The sequence below is a fragment of the Trachinotus anak genome, unplaced genomic scaffold, assembly GCF_046630095.1.
Source record: "Trachinotus anak isolate AG129_WGS33_773 ecotype Australia unplaced genomic scaffold, CSIRO_AGI_Tana_v1 ptg000018l, whole genome shotgun sequence".
Lineage (NCBI taxonomy): Eukaryota > Metazoa > Chordata > Actinopteri > Carangiformes > Carangidae > Trachinotus > Trachinotus anak.
Genome location: NW_027273869.1, coordinates 5,445,045 through 5,468,746, shown reverse-complemented (window position 1 = coordinate 5,468,746; position 23,702 = coordinate 5,445,045). Strand labels below are relative to the sequence as shown.

Genomic DNA, 23,702 nt, shown 5'->3' with positions numbered 1-23,702 from the left:
GAGGCCGCTCTTTAAAAACTCACTTCACTTTTTTTTTTTATATATATATATCGTACAGATGGAGTCTGTCTGAATAATCTATTTCTAACATTGCTGATTGTTTAGATCATGAAAATTTAGTTCTCAAAAACTTTAATGACAGCCTAATGTCTGTCATTAAAGCTGCTCCGATCAATGTTTTTATATTGATATTGGATCAAATTACTGTGTGTACTGTGAAGCGTTGCTCATAGAGACAATCCCAGAGAATGATCACATAACTCTGCAGGGGTGTTGTGGTTCTATAATCAGCTCTACTTTGTTGTTTTTGGTTCAGTCTTACTGCTCTCATCAAAACTGTTTCCAAATAGAGCGGGCAATTCTGATGGAACATTCAGTCAGTGTTCACCTGGTGAACAGAGTGAAACATTTAGCAGCTAAAGAACTAGATATTTCTTTCAGGAGTTGGTAGAGAACAAATTAGAGCTACAAGTGAGGGAATATTGGACCTAAAATCCATGTCTGTTGGGTGTGTAAAAAGGGAGTTGTTTTCTAACACACGACTTTAATAGGTGATAATATGTCTGTTTTGTGTTCAAAGCTTGTTTTACTGCCCACAAGTGACCAAAAAAATCACATATTGCAGGTTAAAAGACAAAAAATTGATACTTTCAAGAAGAAGCACATCACATCTCCACTTAGTGTAACAAAAACTCTCACAAAGAAATTATTATAATCCTAATCAAATTAGTTTCAACATTTGAGGGTTAACCTCATTTGAAATAAATGAATCCAGTTCTCCTATTCAGTAACTACACTGAGGTCTGCTGAGATTTGACTCAGCTAATGACATGATTTCTATCACCAGAGCAGCTCCAGCTCTGGGAGACAACAGAAAAAAGGCACAATAATGTAAACACCTCATGGGAAAGAGGTGTTTACATTGTTATACATCCAGTTTTTACTTTGCTCACAGTTGTTTGTCCTCCCGGCAAGAAGCACCAGTCTGTCTCATACAGTACAAAGCTTCAGCTTTTCAAAACACCTTTGGTTGAATGCACTTTGCACTATGAAAATGGATGTTCCTTTGTTTGAACACAACAAGTCACAGCATATATCAAGTTCACTTTGAATGACAGTAAAGGTCAGACACACTCCCCTGCGCTCCACTTTGGACGAGCTCCATGAACACACAATGGCAGAGAGAGAGGCAGTCATTCTCTTCAGGGCCCCGTGGCTCTGTAAAATGGGACACTGGAGAGGCTTTGATTTCAAACCTCCGAAGATTCCCATTTGAACGGGAAGGGCGTGAGGATTCTGACACCACATTCATCCCTTTAATTTAGTCTCTAACAATAGCACCACAGCACCATTCATCAGGAGCCGTGTGTGAGGCTGATCAGGACTGGGATTCTCCAGCAACCACACCTTAGAGAAGAGATTTTCACTGTGATCACAGGCATAAAGATGAAGACATGTACGAGGAGCAGCTGAGAAAGTGACGACTGACAACCTTGATGTTACAGCTTTTATACAATGGCCTATTTCACTCTGCAGCTACTGTAAACACTGTGGAGCTTCACCAGAAATACGTCATTACGACTGACATTTTGTCAGTCGTGTTTTCAAATGCTGGCTCAAAAAAATGTTCTGTTGATTTTTCTCTCTACTACAGTACCTAGAAATTTGGGTAAAGTGTGCACACTATAGAAAATCAGTCCATTGTCCTGATGGCACAAATGTGACAAACAGCCCAGACTGATAGCACCTCCACAGGAGACAGATAACAGTACAAAATCTCCAAAATCAGGGAGAAAGGTCAACGTTTGTGACAAATCCAAGACTGATCCACGCTAAATGACAAAACAGGTAGTTTGTCAGTGCCTTCCAAAATGCATATAAAGCATACTCTTTTGGTTTACATTACTGTTTTGGTTTATAAAAAGACTCTGGTCATGATGAAAAAGAAATGAACAGTGGTTTGTCAAAGAGACACATTGTTGACTCCAGTTTCCTCCCAAAATACCTTTTTAAATATTTGATGCAAGGGATTAATGTCTGTAAATATCTACAGTGTAGGTTTTGATTTATAATTTAGCAACATATTTCACCCATTTACAGCAACGATGGAGGCATGTAGAGGATCAGGACCCGCTGCACTCCTCCATATTCTTAGATTAACCTTGTGATATAGAACAACAGTGGATTAGAACTGGAGCAAAATCCAGATGTCTATTTTGCTTTGTCTCATTACAGAATAGGAGACTGCTGCCATGCAGTGACTGACCTCACTGGCCTTGACTGTATGTTCTTTCATGTGACCGCAGACAGGACAGTGTTTGCAGTGGGAGTGGATTTGCTGGATGTGTGAAAAGCAGCTGATTCAGGAGCCTTTAAAGCAGTAGATGGACATTTTGAGAGTAAGATGAGAAGGTCAGTACCACTGGTAAATTTAAGGCTACAACCAGAATCCCGTTAGCTTAACTTAGCATTAACAATCGAAGCAGGGGGAAACTGCTAGCCAGACTCTGAGGGAAGGAATCAAAATCCACCTACCAGGAGCTCTAAAGTTCACTGATTAACATCTCACTAATTGCTTGTTTTTTATCCATGCAAAAACAGAAGCGTAAAACTTTGCAGTGTTTTGGGACTATTTCTTTGAAAGTATTATTCATATAAATTTTTGAGGGCACATCCACTATGGTGTAGCTATGGCAGCTGGGTGTGGTGCCATCAAAGCGACACAGTACTCCCCTTAAGACAAAACCCTTAAGAGGATTTATGACGCTATAACAACATCATCCTACATCTACAATGAGAAAACATCTGAATTTTCTTTTATCGTCTGCTAAAAGACATGAATGAATGTTTGCAGAATAAAGCTTTAAATAAAAATGTGGTCGATGACACAGGAAAGCTGAAGATGTTACTTTTCCTATCATCTAAAAAAGAAGAGGATTGAAGGTGGGAGGGAACAGTATTGAATAAATCAAATATCACTGAAAGAGAGAGCTTCAGAGACAAAAAAGAAAATACTTGATGGATCCATCATGAAATTTTAAAAGCGCTGCTAATCTCCAGAGAGTAAGGTTGTTAAAAGCCAGGAGGGAAATAACCAGCGATGAGTCATGGCCAGTCAAGGACAGCGACGGCAGCATGTATGGAGAATGGACAATAAGTGGAGGCTGTGCAGAGTCGGAGGTGTGCTCTAAAAATAATTCAACAGAAGAAAAAAAAAGCACGGCCTCTCAAGAAGCCCACCTTCCTGTGACACGATCGTTTCCCTCTCTGGGTGCACTGTATCCCTGTGTGTGACAAAAGAAGGATGATTCATTTATTTGCTGATATTTATACTGACCAGAGGCGCAGAACATTGGCTGACAGAAACTCCAGAAATATATCCTTTCTGGAAAAACCCAACATTAGTTCTACCTGTGTGAGCGAGCAGAGTGAAGGAGCTCCAGGTGAATAGAAACACAGGGGAGGTCTGGACACTGCAGCAGGCAGATGGCCTTCAGAGAGCTCAAACAGACATGGTGAATGGCAGAGAAGCCATGTAACTGTCTGAGGATAAAGGGACGGTCCAGGCTACAAATAATGCGTTGAGTAGAGGAGGAAGTGGAGGAGGATGAAGAAGGACGAGCAGTGCAGGCACACTGAGGGACTTCAGACTCTCTGGCAGTTTAATGAAGCCTCAGAGTTGTTAGGCTGCTGGAACACAGGGACCGTATCCAAAAATCTGCTCCTCACTTAGACTATTTATTATTATGCTAATAATTCTGCCATTTTTCCACATGCTATACCTGTTTCATATCTCTGAAAAACTATATGTTCATGTACAATAACAAGACGGAACAGAGGTGAATTTTAGACACAGCGTGATTGCATTTAAAATAAATGGAAATGCGTGCGGGTGCCAATTTGCCCAGGACATTGCAAATTGAAGAACACATCCCAGCGTCTGTTGAGTTGGTGCGTTACGTTGGCTGTTTGAGACTGAATGAACACAAATGGTTGAACCGTTAAATTCACATACTACAACAAAGCTTTCTACACACAACTTAACTTCATTATTCATTTATTTATACAGCACTTTTCCAAAGAAAGTCACTAAGTACTTCACAGAAAAATAAAATCTGATAAAAGAGCATAATAGAAGTGAAGACAATGAAGTTAGTAAGAGGGAGTAAAAATAGTAGAGCAACATAGATGAAAACTCAAATCTAGTCTACAACCATGCTAGTGTCCATGTAAAACTGTACCTAGACATGGTAATGCTTTGAGCTAAATGCTAACATCAGCATTCTAACATGCTAATGTTAAGCAAGTAATGTTCATGTTTATATATGTTTATATATCTTAGTGAAATATGTCAGCATGCGAGTACTAATTAGCACTAAACACAAAGCACAGCTGAAGGCTGGTGGGAGTGTCAGTGTTTTTAGGTATTTAGTCATAAACCAAATTCTTGGACAAAATGAAATTTTGACCTCATGGTTGCACTGGGTGAAAAGTCAAAGAAATTGTTCATGAACAGGACGTATGCAAGTAAAATTTCATTGCAAACCATCCAGTAGTTGTTGAGAAATTTCACTCAAAAGTCAGATGATGACCAACATCATTAGGATTCGCTCTGTGAGGACCATGTTCATCTGTACCAAATTTAATTCTATTCATCCCACCCCCGCACTGTTATCATTCAGATGAGTGAGTTACTGTAAGAAAGAACAGAGAACAGATGAACGGCTGATTATCTGATACATGTGAGTCACATGAAAGTCTTCAGTTTGTTTTCTCATTCATTTCAATTGTGTCAGGTTTTTATCTCTCCCTTGAACAAAATCACTGCATCCTGTGATTAACTTAATGTGATCAAAGGGGAGGACACTACCTAATCATCCATTTGTTTCTCTTAATGTCAGCACGTCATGCTAACACTTACGTATAACAAGACGCTTGATGCTAACATTTAAGAAAATTAATGAGTAAAACTCTTGTTTTTTGACTCTAAAATACATTAAAGGAGAGGCACTGACAGAAATATTGATTAGTGCAACTTTTATGTTGTTTTTTTTCATTGCTTGGGATTTTGTTATTTATTAGACTAACAAAAGGTTGTCCCCTGAATTTATAACCAACCAAGGAATTAGGGTTATGTAAAAAAGCTATCATCACACAATCTGTTTTTTATTTATCCTTTCTAAAATAAATGTCACACAAATCAAAAGCTGAGTGTAAACAATATCCAAGGATTAAAGCCGCTGATAACTAGTATCACACCCAGCTTGGCGTAAACTCTGATACTGATTTTCTTATTTTGTAACTTTTCTTTAAGAACTTCGGTCTCACTGCAGCAGGTTTGTGTCTCTCCTCATCACATCACATTTATTTCCCGTTCACCAGCGCACTTTTTTACCCTGTTTATCCCAAAGATAACACCCATCACATCCCCAACACAGCACCATCACTCATCCCCCACAGAAATCCTGTTCAGTTTCTCAGACTCTTGTTCACCTGGCCCTGGCTGTGCTGTTGCCAAGGCTTCTTGACTTTTCACCCACACAGCAGCAAGACGCCATGAGCTCTGAACTCAACGCAAACTGAACAAATAAGCTCCAATTTAAAAGAATAAAGCCTTAAAGTTCAGTGGAGTCAGTGGAGTCTTATGTAACACGCTCAAGCACATAAAAGTCACTTAATGTGCTCCGCAGCAGACACACCCCTCATCTGAACATTCCCATCACTCAGTCGCGCTGAAACCCACTTGTGAACCTTTTCAGGTCTCTTATCTAAAAGAGTCAAATCTACCTCCGACACACTGATTAGAGCGTTTGTGCCAGATTCAGTGAGTCATACCTTATGGCTGCTCACCAGGTCTGGCATGCAGAGAGTAATCAGGGAAGTCAAACAGCCAGCCAGCCTCACAGCTGAGGGCTCTCTCTGAGCTGTCAATGGTCAAAGATGTGCCTGGAAACCCGAGCAGCAGGATGAGCAACTGTCCCTCTGCCTCTACATCCTGTTAATTAGCCGACAGTGCAGAGTGAGTAGCTGTGGCACAGAAAACCTGATGGATGTTAAATCCCATCAATTATTTGATTACTTTCCAGGACTTTCATTTCCTCCAGCAGACACACATCACAGAAAGTTGATTTCGGGAGCAGCATGATCACTGCGAGAGTGTTGTGAGTGTAAAAGGTTGGCTGTGCCATCTTTCAGCAGGAAGCCTATTTCAAAGTCATTATCATGAGCTCACACCGTAAAACTGTCAAAATCATTGGGAGGCATACTTGTGCATTTTCTTCTTCATAGACTTTATTACTGCACATGAAAAGAAATTAGAGATCCATAACACACTTCAGTACAATTTAAAATATGGAGTGTCTATAGAGTGCCGCAGGCCAAACCTGAAGTCAGCATCACCCTGGTTCCCTCGACAAAAAGCCAATAGGATTTTTACATTGTTTTTTTGGGCACCACTTTGTGATGTTTGAAACCTAAATACAATCACCAAAGTAAAATGCTAATGTAGGGCTATAAACAAACTACACCACGGTCACATGACTTCAACGTCACTACCACTAAACTTCCAACTTGTAGTTTGATTTAGCTCTGAGCTAAATTATACAGAGTTAGTAATAGTTTGCAGGAGCACGAGCATAAACACAATGAGGTTGTAAAGGTGGACTGGTGAGTAGATCAGTTTTCATGTTCAGTGTGATGATGTTTAACATCCCCAACAACCTCTGTAGTCTCATTTAGCCAACTGTTAGCAACTGGCCTTTTTAAAAGCTTAAAGAAATCACAACTCGGGTATTTACTACATATTTTATGTCATAAAATAAAACATGAAAATGTCCTTAATTTGTGTCAATCACAGACCTTATGTCAGCCATCTAAACAAAAACTTGAGGATGAATGAACCAGAAGTGGGTTTTCGTACTCATTCCTGCGACACTCTATTTGCACCCAGGTGAAAATAGTCACATGGCAGCTATTTGGCTATTTACACCTGTAGTAGTGGATGGAAACACACATGAATTCACACCTTCTTTTGTCAATTTTCGCAAAATTCAACTGAAATTTGCACTAAATGTGATTGGAAACCAGCTCCTGTTGTTGCCCTTAGTAAAGCTGAGCTACATTAGATGTGTGATTAGCATGTGGCAGTGGTATTTTATGAGCCCATGACACTTGCACCTTTTCCTGTATTTCCTATTCCATTTACAGTTTAATGTATTTGTCTTTTTATTTCATTGTACACCAATCTAAAGGGCCATAGGGGTTTGTGTTGACATGGTCTGGTGGTAGGTGGAGGGGTAGGGTAGAGTGCTGTGTTGTTGGTTGTAAATTACAAGTTATAAATAAAGCATTTACAAAGAGAGAGAATACTCAATCTCACTGGAATGTTACCTCACATGTTGTAGACAGAAAGTCTGCAGAGTCATAATCTAAACCACTTTCATATTAATAAATGTCGGGTTCCTTTCTTGTTGCCATGACGCAACAGTGATTCATCAGCAGCAAAAATGCAAATAGAGAGTGTGGAGGTAGAGTGACAGTAATGTGTTTCTCCTGCAGCAAAGCATTAGAGGAGATATGACTGGAGCCTTTTAATGTGATGGGCAGGGGAAAAACGCAGAGCCCAGTGGTGACGCTGTCACTTAGTGCTTTCATGGTGGGGGAGTATAATGTTCACTTTTCATCCACCACCAGAATTTTTAGCATCACTTCTCAGTTCAACACAGTAGCTGTCCGTCTGTCCAGCATTGTTTTTGTTTTTGAGGCTTCTTCTTGCCTGCCTGCCCTCTGAATGACTGTTTACATCATGCTCCAGACCACCGTGTGCATTAGGCTGATTCATGGTCCTCTCCTCCGTGTTGGAAGTGGTTAAGAGTAGTATTTCTGAGGCTGACACGTTGGCCAGCTCCTTTGTTATTGTTCTGCTCTCTGGCTGTCAGACAGGCTGAGGGGAGGCAGGATGTCTGAAGATCGACGAGACGAGATGTTTTACAGACTGTCTCTCAAAGCACACTTTTCACTGTGCATAAGTGTTTTCACAGCAATAAACAGCCAGATTTTATTCATACCATCTGATAAAAGTCTGGTAGTGACTAACATTTTCTATAAATACAAACTAAGATTGCATTTTGACTGAATTATAACTGAGGAAAGCTCTTAACCAAATTTAAAGGTATTTTGCATGAGCTCACTAGGTAATACTGTCAAAATCATTTAGACAGTGCAGTTATCATGCACATTTTCTCAGACTTAGACTTTATGACTGTACATTAAAAGAAATTAGTAACATAACATAGTTTTGTACAATTTAAAATAGTATTTATTTGCACCTGGGTGAAAATAGTCACTTGGCAGATTTTCAGCTCTTTACACCTGTAGTAATGGATAAAAATGTGCATTAATTCAAATTTTCTTTTGTCAATTTTCTCAAAATTCAATTGAAATTTGTGGGGTTTTTTTTGTTGTTTTGTTTAAAGCTGTATCCGCAAATAGTTCTGCAAATACTCACATAATCACAGAAGTTAAACATGTTGGTATGTTCGGTTGACTTCTTTATGCACAGAGTGGACAATGAACAACATTAGCATTGATTTTGAGCTTCATTTGTGTTCAGTCCCCAGCTGCCTGAACGCTGGTTGGTGGTGAGAAGGTACAATGAGTTTTTCTGCCTGTGGCCAAAGCAAAGATGATGAACCACAGCAGTGAAGCTGTGGGCCACAAAACCAAAACAGTGGGCTTAAAGATGCTAAAACGCTCCATAAGACTGAGGGGAACTGCAGAGTTGGCTTGTGATTCTCTGTAGGTTTGTCACCTACCACATTGCAAATAGTAATTTAAACCTTGAAATAAACATATTGATTATTTCAGCTTTAAAACTGAACAAAACATGCCACTTTGTTTTAGTTTGGTCCATGACAGCCTCACCTCTGCAAGAGCAGCTTTAATGACCTCATCTATCAGGCTTCATAAAGGCTTATAAGATCAATTTCTCGTTTATTTTGCTCTTTGTTGTACTGTTTACTCAACTTCTACTCACAGACAAAACTACAGAAAAACCTTGCTAGTGAGTACTTATTTTGTGTTATCTTCTCATTGTGTGTGAGTGTGTGTGTGTTTGTACATGTGCATATAGCAGAAACCAAGGTGGAGTTACAGTAATTGGACAAATTTATCTCCTAAACCCCAGTTTCCCTCTGCTGAGTCAATAAACCAAAAAACTTCAAAGTGCCAGAGCAGTCACACTCAGCTAAATACACTCTGGTCTTTATTAGTGCTGGATCGCTCTGCAGGAGTCCAGGTCAGACCGTCATGTAGAGCACAGCTAACCCCTAGCGACACCAAGACACCCAGCAGGTCTGCTGCCACTCATTAGATACACATTTTCTCCAGCCAGCAGGGGAACAAAACAGCTTGCGGGTGTGAATGATCACTGCTAAAGCACAAGTACACTTAAGTCTAAAATAAGAACCATTAGCTTCACATTCACATGCATGCTGAGGTGCTGCTGTCCAAAGTAAAGATGGAAACATCAGTGAAGCGAGTATTCAAAGTCTGAAGCTGTTAATGGATGAGCTCCATTATGAAGAACATGTGGTGCTGTAGTTTAGATTTATAGAGGTTGATGTTGATACCGATTCTGTTTTGTAAACTGGCAAAGATGTGGCAACAACTCCAATTTTTTGGTGTTTATAATTTTTTCTTGCCAGCTTGGACTTTCAACTGAAACAGCATCTAGACCAGTAAATAGATAAAACTGCCCTTGGCCTGCACATGCACACACACACACACACACACACACACACCTCTCATGTCAGATGCATCAGAAGGCTGGTGTTGCTCACTTAAAGGACACACTGTATGTGAACTGTGAACTGCAAGTGGCAACCATTGCCATTGCATCCATGTTAGTAATGTGACTGTTTGGACAGCAATGTCCTCAGTTCACCACTTTTGTCCAGGCTGAACCACTATTTGAAGGGATTTCCATGAAATTTATTACATACATTCGTGGTCTCCAGAGGATGAATCTTAATGACCTTCATGATCCCCTGACTTTTTCTCTAGCACCACCATGAGGTTACCACGTTTGGCTTTGAGTGAAATATCTTTACGAATACTGGATGGTTTTCCATTTGGTACAGACATTCAGAGTACCCAGAGGATGAACCCTAATGACTCTGTTGAAGCCCTGAACTTCTCATCAGATTTTAAATTTCAATTTGCCTCATTCCTAGTTTAAATACCTGCAAATATGTATAAATATGAACATAATAACTCCATCGGCTTCAGCTGTACTTGGTACTTATTGCTAAATACTAGCTAATACTAGCATCCTAACACACTAAAATAATGAACATCCTGCTACATATTAGTATGTTAGCATCATCACTCACAGAGCTGCTAGTGTGACTGTAGTCTTATTCGTTAATAGTTCAGTCCATAAAATGCAGAAAATGATAAGTAAATGTGTTTGATGTGTTTAACCAACTGTTTAAAAAATGTTTACAATGATACAGAACAGAAAATAAAAGATAATCCTCATCTGCAATCAGAAAAATATTATCAATCTATTATCAAAATTTTACTTCCTGTCAGTTGGCTAATTGAACAGTCACCTCAGCACTGTCACTTTATGAGATGAAATGTAAGGTGGAAATGTCTGAACCCCTCTTCCACATGTAGGTCAGAGGTCAGCGCTCAGCTACATTGCAGGAGTTTAGCATCTTGCTCAGACCCTTCAGATGGTTTGTGGGTGGGAGGTTGAACCTTGACTTCCTGTTTAAATCATAGTCTCTGACAGCTTTAACACTTCGTATATAATCGCTTTAGAAATGGAAGTACAGTTAACAGAGATTTATTCACTGCTAAGGGTTCAAAGCAACATGAGAAATCTGTTCAAGATCAGTGTTTATTTTTTCCCCTCATGTCATATTGTACATGAAGTGGTAGAATAACTCACAGTCCAGATGTTTTTCGACTGTAGAGAAGCTGATTCATTAGCATCTGTGGGCCTCCACTAAAGGACTATGTTTAGATGAAAGCCAGTCATTGTTGAAGGGATCACCGAGGCTACATGTAGCTTCAGATGTGACAACAATGACTACTATTCTGTTGATTGTCTTTTTTTGTGCATTAAGAAGAGCAAAGCGAGACACACAGGAGATGGGAGAGGATCAGGTAACTGCAGAGCTGCATGAATCCACGTGTCCACATGAAAATCAACGTGATCTTGTGAAAAGGGAGGCAGTTGGTGTTGAAGTGTTTTCTAGAAAACAAATAATGAGTTTATCACCAGAACTAGACAACATGCAGGTTGAAGCTAGACTATTGACGTTCTCATTTGACTTGAGACTTGTCAGTTTTCTCTGTTCTTCCACACTGTTACCTTCAGCCCAGACATCAGGTCAAGAGGCAAAGACATGACTGAAGACATGACCCCATTCATTACCTCAGCATTCCCAACACAAACCTTGAGGGAAAAGTACAACTATTTTTTTGCCATACCATTGGCATGGTGGCTCGGCCAGCTACTTCAGACTGAAATATCTCTGCAAATATTAAACAAGTTTCCTTGAAATCTAGTACAGATATTCATGGTCCCCAGGGAATGAATCCTGCAGAATTTGGTGACCCCTTGACTTTTACTCTGGCACCACCCATAGACTGTAGTAAAGAGGGACGTAGCCTCCGTAATGTCACCCACAGGTTTTTGAAGAGCAGTTTTGAAGCTCAGAGTGGGCTGCTCCACTGTCGCCATCTTGGCAGAGCCTGACTCCACCTACCTACCAGCTAATCCAAAAAAAGGCATAGAGGTGTGGAGCCAAGACTTTGGTGCATGATGGTTTGTGGCAAGCGTATGCTCACCCATCTGTCACTCAGTAATAAATAACTTAAAGACTTTCAAAGTCTTTTAAAGAAATTCAATAACAGTTGTCATGAAGGACGAAATTAGCTTTAGAGACCAAAACCGTTTTTTAACCAGGCTGTAAACATGTTTATTTCTGCTGTAAAGTTGGACATTTTAACATTGGCGTCTGTGGAGATTGATTCACTTTTGGAGCCAGCCTCAAGTGGCCATTAGGGAAACTGCAGTTTTTGGCACGTCAGTGTTGGCTTCAACAGTCCCGGAGATTGCCGCTTGTTACCACTATGAGTTTTACACCGGGGCTTTTGAGAGAAATATAAGAAGGATTGCCATGGGATTAGGTGCAGACATTCATGATTCATGTCCACATGAGGATGAATTGTAATAAATCTGGTGATCCCTTAACTTTAAGCCTCATCATCAGGTTAGTGTTCAGCTCAAAGCACCTTCTGAAATACAGCCTCTCAGAGCTGAGAGCATGGCTGTACACTGTAAGTGTTATTTTGCCTGTTATCTAGCAGCTGGTTGCACGCGTCAGCAAGTATCTACCGTCCACTGAATGATAAAATATTACCCTGAGGTGAATCCAATGTTCAAACCAAAGGATTCCACAGACCGTGTGTCCTATGGTTTGCTATTCTTCATGTTAAGTCAGCTGTAACGAGCTATGGCACAGCCTGTGGAAATGCTGGATTTAAATATTGCTGTTGCTCCCATGAAACATTTTGACACTCAGGGCAGAAAGTAGATATCAGTGAGATCATAAGAATACTTGGAGGATGTAGCCCACTGCTACACAACAGCTAGAAAATGTTTTGACTTTTCCCTTAAGGTTCGTGTAGAACACGCTATGTAACTGAGTCACAGTAGGGTAGAGCATGCTGATATTACAGATGAGGACATATCAGCCTCTGGCTCTAAACCTGCAGTGTGAGGTGTGATGTAGCGCAGGTCATCTGCTTTTATATTTTGTTGAATACCATCAGCTGTGATTGTGTTGAGTGATGTTTCTACTGCTGTTGGAAATGAACATGTTCTTGTGGGTTTTCAAATTCAATAATCATCAATGAGGCGCAGAGCCAAGGTCAAAGTAAAATGACTGTAGAACCTGTAGAATAAAAAGCTTGTAAATATGATACAAAGCTATAGCCATAAGAGATTTGACCAACCACAGCATAAAAATTACAACTTCTACAAACTGTTAGTTTAAAATTTTATCTGGAATTAAATAAACCTGACATACCTCGACCTGCTGTCTCAAGACCGACTGTTATTTTCTTTGTAGGCCGTGATGAAGGCATATTAGTGGTAAATACAGCGTACATTTAAAACAAAAGGAATCTTTATTTCTAAAATTTCAGACATGAACTTAAGATAAGGCCAGAGCAGCCTAGGGTGATCGCATTTTCAAAATAAAAGAAAATGTGTTCCACTGACTAAAAGCTTTACTTCAAAGTAACAAGTTCTTCATAGAAATGTAGAGGAGTCAAAAAGACAATATTTGTCTTTTAAGTCTAGTGGAGTAAAAGTAAAAAGTTTACAAAAAATAGTCAAGTACAGATACTCGAATAATATATTTAAGTACAGTACTCTGGTATATGTAATTTGTTACATATACCCCATACCGGGGTGGGGGGTTGGGGGGGGGCAAACTCTTCAGAGTTAGGAAGGGATGGTCAGGGCTAACAACACTCTCTGTTCTCTGAACAAGGTTTCAGAGTTTGATCTCAGGCTCTGAGCCTCTCTGCCATGTTTTACAAGCGCACTCCTCTCAGCAGAAGGTTATGATCTCCTCAGTCATTCTGCTTTTCTCTACACTCCTGACTGAGCTGACCTCCTCAGGCATTTTAATGGCCTCCTTCAACATGGAAGCGATCCCGAAGCATGTTTTTGAACAGCTGATCGCAACACAGAAGCAATATGTCTTGATTTGCAGCCGACAGGAAACATGTGGTCTGTGTTATTGTCTCAGCTACTGGAGAAAACCTACAGGGCGCCAGCTGAGGCTGAGCTGCTGCTGCTGCTGCTGCTGCTGCTGCTTACAGACCAATGCTGAAGCCAAATGATAATGACTCAACAGACTAATCTGTGGGAGTAAAGGCATTTAAGCCAGACCAAAAACAGCCTCCTACTGTTATGTTGACTATGCAAACAAACTGAGAACCAGGAGAAATTATGGCTAGTATAAAAATGCCGACACGTTGAGGGAGGAAAACATTAGAAAGCAGACGTCATGGTGAGGTGCATGGAGGGAGACTTTTTTTTTTTAAAGCAGACAACCCAAACACAGCAGCATGTTTAAGTCCTTTACATGATGCCTGGAAATCAATTTAAAAATCAATCTAAGCACAAAAGTGAAGAGTAGAAATCTGTCAGGTCAGCCTGTTTACAATAATAAAAAAAAAAAAACCTGTCTGTCAATAAACCAGCAGCCTTTGTAAGAACAAATAAACACAGACACGTGGCAGTTTACCTGACTTGCCCACCCCCGCTCTGCCGAACACGGCCAGCTTCACCTCCGGGCTTTTGGCCATGACAGCAGCTGCGACCTGCGACCAGCGAAGCTCAGCGAGCCAATCAGTGAGCTCTGAGGTCAGCCATCCATCCAGCAGCGTCTGAGGAAACATGCAAACATGCAAACGTGCATTTTAACTTTTTGATGCTACAGAACATTTCAACACCAACAACATGATTGGTTTGTTTGCATATGATTTGTGGGTGCAGGATTTTCCTTTTTGCTGGTCATGACTGTGTTTCTAATTTAAGCGCAACAAAGGACGTGTTTCGAGCAGTCTGTGAGTCATACAGTGATTGCTCAGTGTCCCCCAGCTGGTTGAAGTGTCAGGCTCTGATGTAATTGGACTGAAAAAGGCACAGTCAGGTACATCAGGAGAGAGCAACACTGACCCCTACAAGCCCCCCTCCTAGAAAATCAAGTGTTTAACCTTGTACACATGTTAACATGGCGTTTTTTATATAGAATAAGACACATCATGAGTGAAATAATTAATCAACGCTATGAAATCTGGAAGTGCAGTGAACCAATGGCAGTCTCATAAAAACACTGCTAGTTACAAGCTAACAAACACCATAAACAACTAAAAGATGTACACATATATGTCTGCTGGTCACCAATTTTGGTTCTCCTCATCTGAGTCTGGGTCTGACTGAGGCTGAATCTGTCCGACTCTGTAGACATATGTTACATAAGTATATATCCATCCCAAAGCCTGTTAGTTGCACTAGTCTAACACCACTTTCCCAGTAAAAATTCATCATATAGATATTTTTAATATATGTATATATACACTATTTACTGTGGGTATTTCGTATATGCTATAAACTTATATCTTCTTATCTCCAGCAGATGTATATATGTGATGATAACATTGGTGGTATATATATGGCAACATCACTCTTGATATAGGGACATATCATATATATGCCATGTAAAACAAAATATTAATCATAACACATGTTTTTACAGAGTTTAAAACATGTCTGGAGAGGAACTGTAATGCGTTTTGACTTTTTAAGTATTTAACCTGGACCATGATCTTTCCAACAAAGAGCTGTGAGTACCTTAATAACCTTAGAAAAGAGTGGATATTGTAGGGAAATGAAATACATTCTCAGATAATTTTTCTGAAGATATGTTCAGTATGAACGTCTCCTCATGATGTTGATAAGAAACAAATGGCAGTGATACAAAGGGCATTGTGTGTCTAACTTAACGTTTATTTGGTTGCAAACAATAGTAAACTAAGGTGATTTCCAGGCGACAGTGTTGATAGACAGTGTGTGAGAGGATTGTGCTCAGGGCGGAGGGATGATGGGATTGTTCTATTTTAGTACGGCAGTTTTTGCAGTTTTGGTAATGAGAGACACGGGTGCAGTCCTGGCACAGCGTGACTCAATCTAGAGAAGAGAATGGAGGACAGTGACTGCATTGTTCATACTGTAGCTGGAAGATGGTATCAGTCGGGGGGGGGGGGGCTTCAGTAGTACATCATCTCAAATACGAATATGTAGATCTCAGAATCTGCTCACAGAGGTGAAAAGTGTCTCTAACAACGTTTGAGCTTTGTTTCAGGAGACAAGAGATTTCGAGTTTTTAGAGTTTAGACAAGATAATGGCATATTCGACAAAATTAATTATTAATGAATGTTTAGATATTTATTTACAGTTTAATATATAATTTTAAGCAAAATCATAATTAGAAACTGGAAAAGTGCCTCTGTATACATTAGAGTTTTGTTGGCTGTAAAAAGTGAATGAAATTTGAAAATCACGTGACTTTGCATACATTTGTCATATATATCTTATATTTGAGATACTGAGAAACACTAATCGTGATCATATTTTTGATAATGTTACAGACAGTAACATCCTTTGTCGAATAAGCTGCATCACTTTGTGCACAGGAATGTGGAGAAGAGGAACCTTCATGTGTAGAATAAATGTCAGTCTGGTGTGTAGCAAGCCACAGAAAAGTCAGTTCTTTTAGCTTTAATAAAAGCACCTACGCTGTGTCAGTCATGTGCTATTGTGCAGCAGGTTGAGCAGCATATTCCTGATATTAAACACTGCAGATGAAGCACACACCCTGCTGCCACAGGATTTAATTAGCTAAAGGAGACGGCTCTCACACACTGTCCAACACAGCAGAGAACACATACAGAGATCACCAATCAATAAGGTCTCAGTTTCACACAGCAAAGTGAGCAGTATGTAGTACAAAGACAGTGGTGTCAGCCTGTGTTTCAGAGTTGTTGACCTCCTGACTGGGACTTTTCATGCAGGTGTGTGAGATGCGAAAGGCTGATAAATGGAGCAGAAGACAGAGCAGGGAGGCGTCGAGTAAAGCACACAGGGCTGAACTCGCCTGTTCAGAAAGAAAACAAAACTACAGCCAAGTTCAAGTCTGTTTAATAAGAAAACAACCCACTGTGAAGTTATTTCACAAGCTAACTGATTCAAAACGTCTGTCCAAAACACACTGTTTTTCTCCTGGCTGCTGGTCCAACTATTAACCAAAAACAAACAGTGATGATGATGATGATGATGATGATAACTGAAATCTGTATTTTGATGACTCCAGAGGAATCCTGGGACACAGCGTCTTGAGGATACAATTCCAATTAGCAGGAATGCCAACAGAGATAATGCTACAGCAAACACACAAAGCTGAGGCTTGTGTTTCCATTACATTTATGCAGTGTTGACAGCAGCTTTTGTAACTGGAGGGTCTTGATTTGAAGCAGTGCAGTTTGAGACTGAGCAGCTGAAAGGGTGGTCCTGTGCAGCAGTTTATTTAACAAAAACACATCTTAGTCTTGTGAAACTCATCCGACCTGCACACTTGTTTACAGTAAACAGTTTTTCTCATCTGTGTTGCATTGCAGAGATGCAATGCAACACAATCACAGTCCATAGTTCAACAACATGGCACGTAGCTTGAATTTATTGACTAAATGTACACTCCTATTGTTGGTTGTACGGAAGCCAAGAAAGGCCATACCCACTCATCCGACCTGCACACTTGTTTACAGTAAACAGTTTTTCTCATCTGTGTTGCATTGCAGAGATGCAATGCAACACAATCACAGTCCATAGTTCAACAACATGGCACGTAGCTTGAATTTATTGACTAAATGTACACTCCTATTGTTGGTTGTACGGAAGCCAAGAAAGGCCATACCCACAAATATTTTTTAATAGAATGAAATTATGATAATTTTTAAAATAATTATCCCATTATCATGAGATAACAGAGCTTTGTCTTCTTGCAATAACGGAATAATTATTCTGTTATCCCAACATAACAAAGCTCCATTACCTCAAGCTAACAGAATTTCTAATATATTTATTATATTTTATATAATATTTGCGAGTATGGCCTTTCTTGGCTTCCTTTATTTTGAGCTTTACAGTTCCCATTAGTGATTTTAAATACTGGACTACGACATGAATCTGCAGACAGTTTTTCTGCACAAAGTCAAGAAACAGTCAAACAGCTGTATACAATAGACCAAAAAAAAAGTTAAATTTGATCAAACTGCATGAGACAGTTCCTGACTATTTAAAGACAACAGTGACTCCTACTCTGTTATTTGTATTGTGTTACAGACTATATTGAAACACCTAATGAGTGATTACTGGTGACAGAAAATTGGCAATCATGAGAACCAATTTATAGCCTTCTGCAGAGCGTCTGCCATGTTTGTGAAAAGATCTATTATCAGTTGCTGTGTGTAAATTATACTCATCTCTCTGTCTGTTGGTTGAAATGAGATATGACGAGAAAAATGGGAGAAAACTGAAAACAGTCACAAGTTCAGCTCGTTCTGTCCAGTTAAATAAAAGCTGAAAAATGTGTCTGGGTGTGCGTCTGTGCCAGAAACACGTTCACCAACTTCACGCCGGTTGAAGTTATGAAGTGGCCAACTTCCAGCTTTCTCCTCCTTCATCCACACACACACACACACACACACTCAGGGTTTAAGCTAACCTTCTCCCTTTTGTACCAACACACACACGTCCATATATGGTGTGGCTGTGTGCCGCTTGGTGTGGCTCAAGTGGAGGTCGATCATCCATCTCTCTCTCTCATTCGGCAAGGGTCATCATGGCAGCCACAGGCATCTTTAAATATTTTGTTTTTATCATCATTACTGTGGGCACATTTCCACCAACAGGACACCACAGTCAAAACACTGAATGATATATTAATACTGCTGAAACATTTTGTTCTGTCCAGCCAGTTCAGCCCGAGGTTTTCGGGAACAAGCGTGTAATGACCGTAAGGGACGAGGGGTCATGACCCTTCCCCCAGTATATGAGAAATGGACATTTCTCCACTCATCAAATGCAAAAAGAAAAAACTTTTTTCCGTTTTCGTTATATTTTCTTCTTCTTTTTTTTTAAACACTGGAAACAGCTAACCTTTCTCCATATCACCCTCACTGCCACCTGTTTTACAAACACCAAATCTGAAAAACCCCCTCCGATATAAATCAAGTGTTTAACCTTGTTAACGTGTCCAAACGTGGTGTTTTTTATATAAAACAAGACAAATCTCTGCCATGACGTATATTTCCACCTTGAACTGCAGTGAACCAATGACAGTCTCATAAAAACAGATTCAGACAGTCAGGGCTTCAAATGTCTGACGAACCAAAAAACCTGAGGAACCAATTCTGTCAACTTGTAGGGACGGGGGGCCTGAAAGCTTGTCAGTACAGAGAGCGAGAGTTTGCACTAACACAACCACTAACACTGTGCCAGTTACAAACTAACAAACAGCATAAACAAATAAAAGATGCTAACTACGCTAACTGTTACATTTGCTAGTTGCCAGTTTGTGGTTGTGGGTGGGGCACAAAGCCTGATCCAGAATTTCATAAGGGGGAAGTCAGTGTAGATGTGCTTCCAGCCCCAGTTTTCCATTTATTTATGTGGGAGAACCATGTTAAACAAAATATTAATCATAGCAAAGTATTTTTACAGAGTTTAAAACATGTCTGGAGAGGTGTAAAGTGCATGTACACTCACACTTCATCCACATCGGAAACACGGGTGTGAAGTGCATGTACACTTAACACTTGCCTGGGCCAAGAAAAAAAAACACAGGTTGCTGTTTGTACAGTTCAGGTTTTGTATAAAACAAACCAGATATACTGTGTTTATTAGTGAGCTTTGGAAACACATTTTTTACGTGTGGACAGAACTGGAATAAACTGAGCTAACCTGCTATTGGTTTTCATTGTAGAACATAAAAGAGAATATGAAAGTAATGGTAGCAGGAGTCTGACACAGCTTGTATGGATCTTTTCTGTCACAACAGACTTTTGATTTTTTTTTTCTTCAGCTGTCTTCCTGCCTGGCCTCTGGCTTTTATGTACTTGCTTTCTCTATCTATTTTTCATCTTGCACATACAGTATTACTGAAAGCACCCACACATACATACACGCACACCACTGCAGTGATCCCTCGCTCTCCTACGCAGCAGCAGGGAAACACCACTGAGAGGAGGAAGACCAACACACAGCAGTGTCTCCCCACGACACGGTCATTCTTCTTCACATTTTGCCATTTATGGCCTCCACCCACTCCACCCAGACTCTCTCACTCTCTCTTATACACACATACATATGCACACACACAGAGACAGTCATGTAATGAAGTCTCAGGACAAACATCTGGAACTTTCTGCTTGAGGACAGAGCAAGTCCTATGAACTACAATGAGAAGTGCAAATGCAGCACAAAAGAACACAAAAAGAAAAGAATATCCTTTGTGTGTGTTGTGACAGTTTGGATCTGAGACAAAAACAACATACCAGGGTCCCAGCCAAAGACAAAAAGAAGTAACATGGGAAAACACAAAGCTTTTACTGCATCAAAAATCCAAGACAAACAGTCATAAACAATCATACACCAGCAGCAGCTCATGCATTTAATGGACCAGTCCAGTGTTTTGAGAAACACTGGCACGCTTGTTTGCCACCTTTTCATCGTCGGACACTCTGGTCACTATCACCTTTATCTCAGCTGCATCCAGTACAGAGATAGACACATCAACTGCAGGTGGTCACTGACCTCTGTGGTTGTTGGACAAGAAATATTCCCAACTCGTAACTGCACCTAAAACCACAGATATCGGTCTTCTCAGCTGGCTGTTGGCTGGATAACAAACAATTTTCAAAAGTGTCTTGGCCTGTTTGTTCAAGAAGCAGGCCTTCAGTGAAGAAATCTGAGTGACACATCTTTCTCTCATGTCTTTAAATATCAAGCTACAGCTCGGGGACAATTAGCTTAGTTTAGCGAAAACGCAGAAGAACAGCTAAATCTCACTAAATTAGCTCACTAATTAACACATAATATCTCATTTGTTTCATCAATACATAAACCAAAGTGTGAAAATGACGTGTTGTGCGGGGCTGTTTCTTGGCAGCATCACTGAACCGGGCAAGTGGAACGGAGCCAGGCTCTTCAGCCAGCCGGCCTCCTGTCATTACGCTAAGCTAACCAAGTTCTCACTGTAGCTCCATATTGAACACACAGATGTGAGAGTGGCACCACCCATGTAACACTAATGAAGAATTAAACAAACACTATAAACTGAATACAAGCATCACCTGCACAATGAAATATCCAAGTTGCTACAACACAACATAGTAAAAGTACTGCTACACTACTGCTTTTCAGACTGAAGACAAAGAACACAAACTGTCATATAAACCTGAAACTAAATACTTTCGTGCAAAAGCTGTTCTTAATTGGGAAAGACAAAAAACAGTTTACCCTGAAATACAAGAGATCGAGGACCTGATGCCTTCTATCAAGAATCCACAATTTAGCTTTCTTTTGTTTTTTACCCATAAACCTCCGCTGTACAGGAACTCCATCCAAACTGTCAAACTGGGCACGTGTATTTTTTTCCGCTGCGTGCCCAGCTGTGTCATTTTTACCCTGAGAACTGAACCTGGGTGGTGGTGCTGTGGTCGAGGGAGATTACAGACCTCTGAGCTCCAAACCATGGGAGGAGACCTGCCGCGCCACAGGCTATAGAAAGACTGCAAACCACAGGCCTGTCATCAAAATACATACAGCGAACTGGTGCACTGCCTCTGGAGGGAAACCAGTGGGGGAAAGAATGTCCCATGTCCTACTCAAATTTTCCTGAAATATAAATAATTTAAAAAACGAAGTGAAAGTTGGGTCTTCACTGTGGAGATACTTTCCTGTTACTGCAGGTCTTTCTACAGCTGTTGGTGTTCGCAGCCAGTGGTGACAGGTCTCTCTCAGACAGCCCTCATACTGACAGACTTTGGACCAGTTTGGCCCTGTTTGATCACATGGTTTTATCACACAGTCTCTTCTGAGAAGATTTTTGTCTTCCTCTCGTCACACAAACACACACAAACAAAGCTTCAGATAAGAACAGCTATGAGTCATTAAAGGTGGAGGAAAAATGAAGACCCTTGACTAAAAGTAGAAATACCACAGTTTGATATCTGTTCAGGTGAATTCCTCTATTCCAGATTTTACTAAACGTACAGAAGTGTGAGCTGCAAAATGTACAAAGGTGTCTGTTATCTTTAATCAGCATAAAATAGAAATCCTCAGGTAAGGTACAGAACAGGCACAACTGTGAGTCATTACCACTGCACTTCATTAGGATCCATTATACTAGATGCTCTTTATCAGCTAAGAGCTGCTGTAACTTCCTGTTTCTGAGGATCGTCAAGTTTCCATCATATGATTTCAATCACAAAGCATCAACCCAATCTTTATTTTTGTTGGCATCCCACCTCCAACCCTTCATCAGGACCCCTCAGAGTGGTCCCCTGGACCCCGGTTTGGCAAGCACCAGTGTAGGATGTGCTGACTGATCCTAAATCCCCTTGAGATGTGGGCTATTATGCAACACTCGGAGCTGCTCATGAATGCTGATTATGTCCTCGAACCCAAGAGGGGAAGGTGGAGAGAGATCAAGCAGCAAAGTGAGAGGAAGCTGCATATTCATGAAGGTGGAATTAGAGATACACAACTGTGATTGCGTTACAGAAAAAGAAAACTCTATTATTTTGCCTCTGTATGATTTATCTGCACTTTGGTCCCATTTAATATCCCACATGACTGACTGGAAATATTTGTCCAACTTTTAAAATATGACATCTTGAAAAACACAATATATTACCGAGACTTATGTAATGTCACTGAGCAATAAGCCAGATAAGGTCAGTTTAAACAAGCATGAACACCAAGGACAAGAGTAAATGTCCATGGAAATATCATAGAGATATTATTGTCTTTATGTCATGAGGGACAACTCGACCTCAGAGGAATCAGTGTCATGACCTTCACTAAAGGTGTCACCCTGCTGTGAAGATATCAAACCCCGTGGCCTGGCCACAGGTCTGATCATTACCACACCACAGTGTCGCAGAGCTGTGTCCTGAAGGGACGAAGCCCTCATGAAAACACCGACAGAAAGACTCACCAGAGACCGCTGAATGCAGCGATAATCCCCCGATGAAGAAGCGCCGATCAGAAGAAGATGAATTTAAAAAAAAAGAAAAGTTGGTAGGTCCGCTGTTCAAAAATGATGTGTCTGACCTTCCCAAATACAGATGCGGACGCCGCGCACCGCTGGATGGACGGAGGAAGATACGCAGCTGGATGGACAGATTCGTGGATGAGTAGACGGGTCCTGTCCTGACAGACCGAGCAGCAGCTCTGCCTGCGATGAATGAGTCCCTGAAACAGAGGGTCAATGGAAATATACGGAGCGGAGCTGCCGGAGCCCCCGACGCTCTGCTGCCTCTGACCGGGCTGCTGCTGCATGCCGCTGCACGTCCGTACCGAGGGGGCGCAGCGACCTCTAGTGGCGGGAAGTGATGGCACAGGCTCCGGGCTCAGAAGGGGAAAGCCTCCTATTTAAACTTCACACTACAACTCTTTCCACAGGCAGACAGGTAGATGTTTTCACTCATGATGTCCAGTCCTTCTGTTGTTCTGTGATTTTCTATTGTCATATATTCAGTCAACTTTTGAATTTCCATCCACAGGGTAACCCACACTCAGCTCCTCTCAAAGAGAAACATTTAGAAAATATCCACCAAGTGTTTCTATTAGTTTTTCTTTTAGTATTTTTTTGTGCTTTTGTGCTTTTGTGCATTTTTTGTTTCACTCATAACCTAATGTCAAGTATGTACGACGGAGTATTAGGGCCACTATGGAGGGAAAAAAATCTGACATTTCAAGAATAAAGTCATAATTTTGCTAGAATAAAGTCGTAATCTTAGGTGTTATGTTATTTTGGGGGGGAAA

The 23,702-nt window shown here is 40.6% G+C and overlaps 1 protein-coding gene across 2 annotated transcripts in view; it reads right to left on the bottom strand.

The window, feature by feature from the left end:
- rerg (RAS-like, estrogen-regulated, growth inhibitor) overlaps positions 1-23,702 on the bottom strand; it is a 65,618-nt gene that overhangs the window by 23,846 nt on the left and 18,070 nt on the right. The window contains exons 1-2 of one of the 2 annotated variants that reach the window (XM_071502824.1): positions 22,873-23,229; positions 14,337-14,478 (exon numbers count right to left, since the gene is read on the bottom strand). In XM_071502824.1, coding sequence (XP_071358925.1) covers positions 14,337-14,397 — 61 coding nt within the window. In that variant the 5' untranslated portion in view covers positions 14,398-14,478; positions 22,873-23,229. Of the gene's footprint in view, positions 1-14,336; positions 14,479-22,872; positions 23,230-23,702 lie in introns of those variants that run through there. The other variant, XM_071502825.1, reaches the window with a different exon arrangement.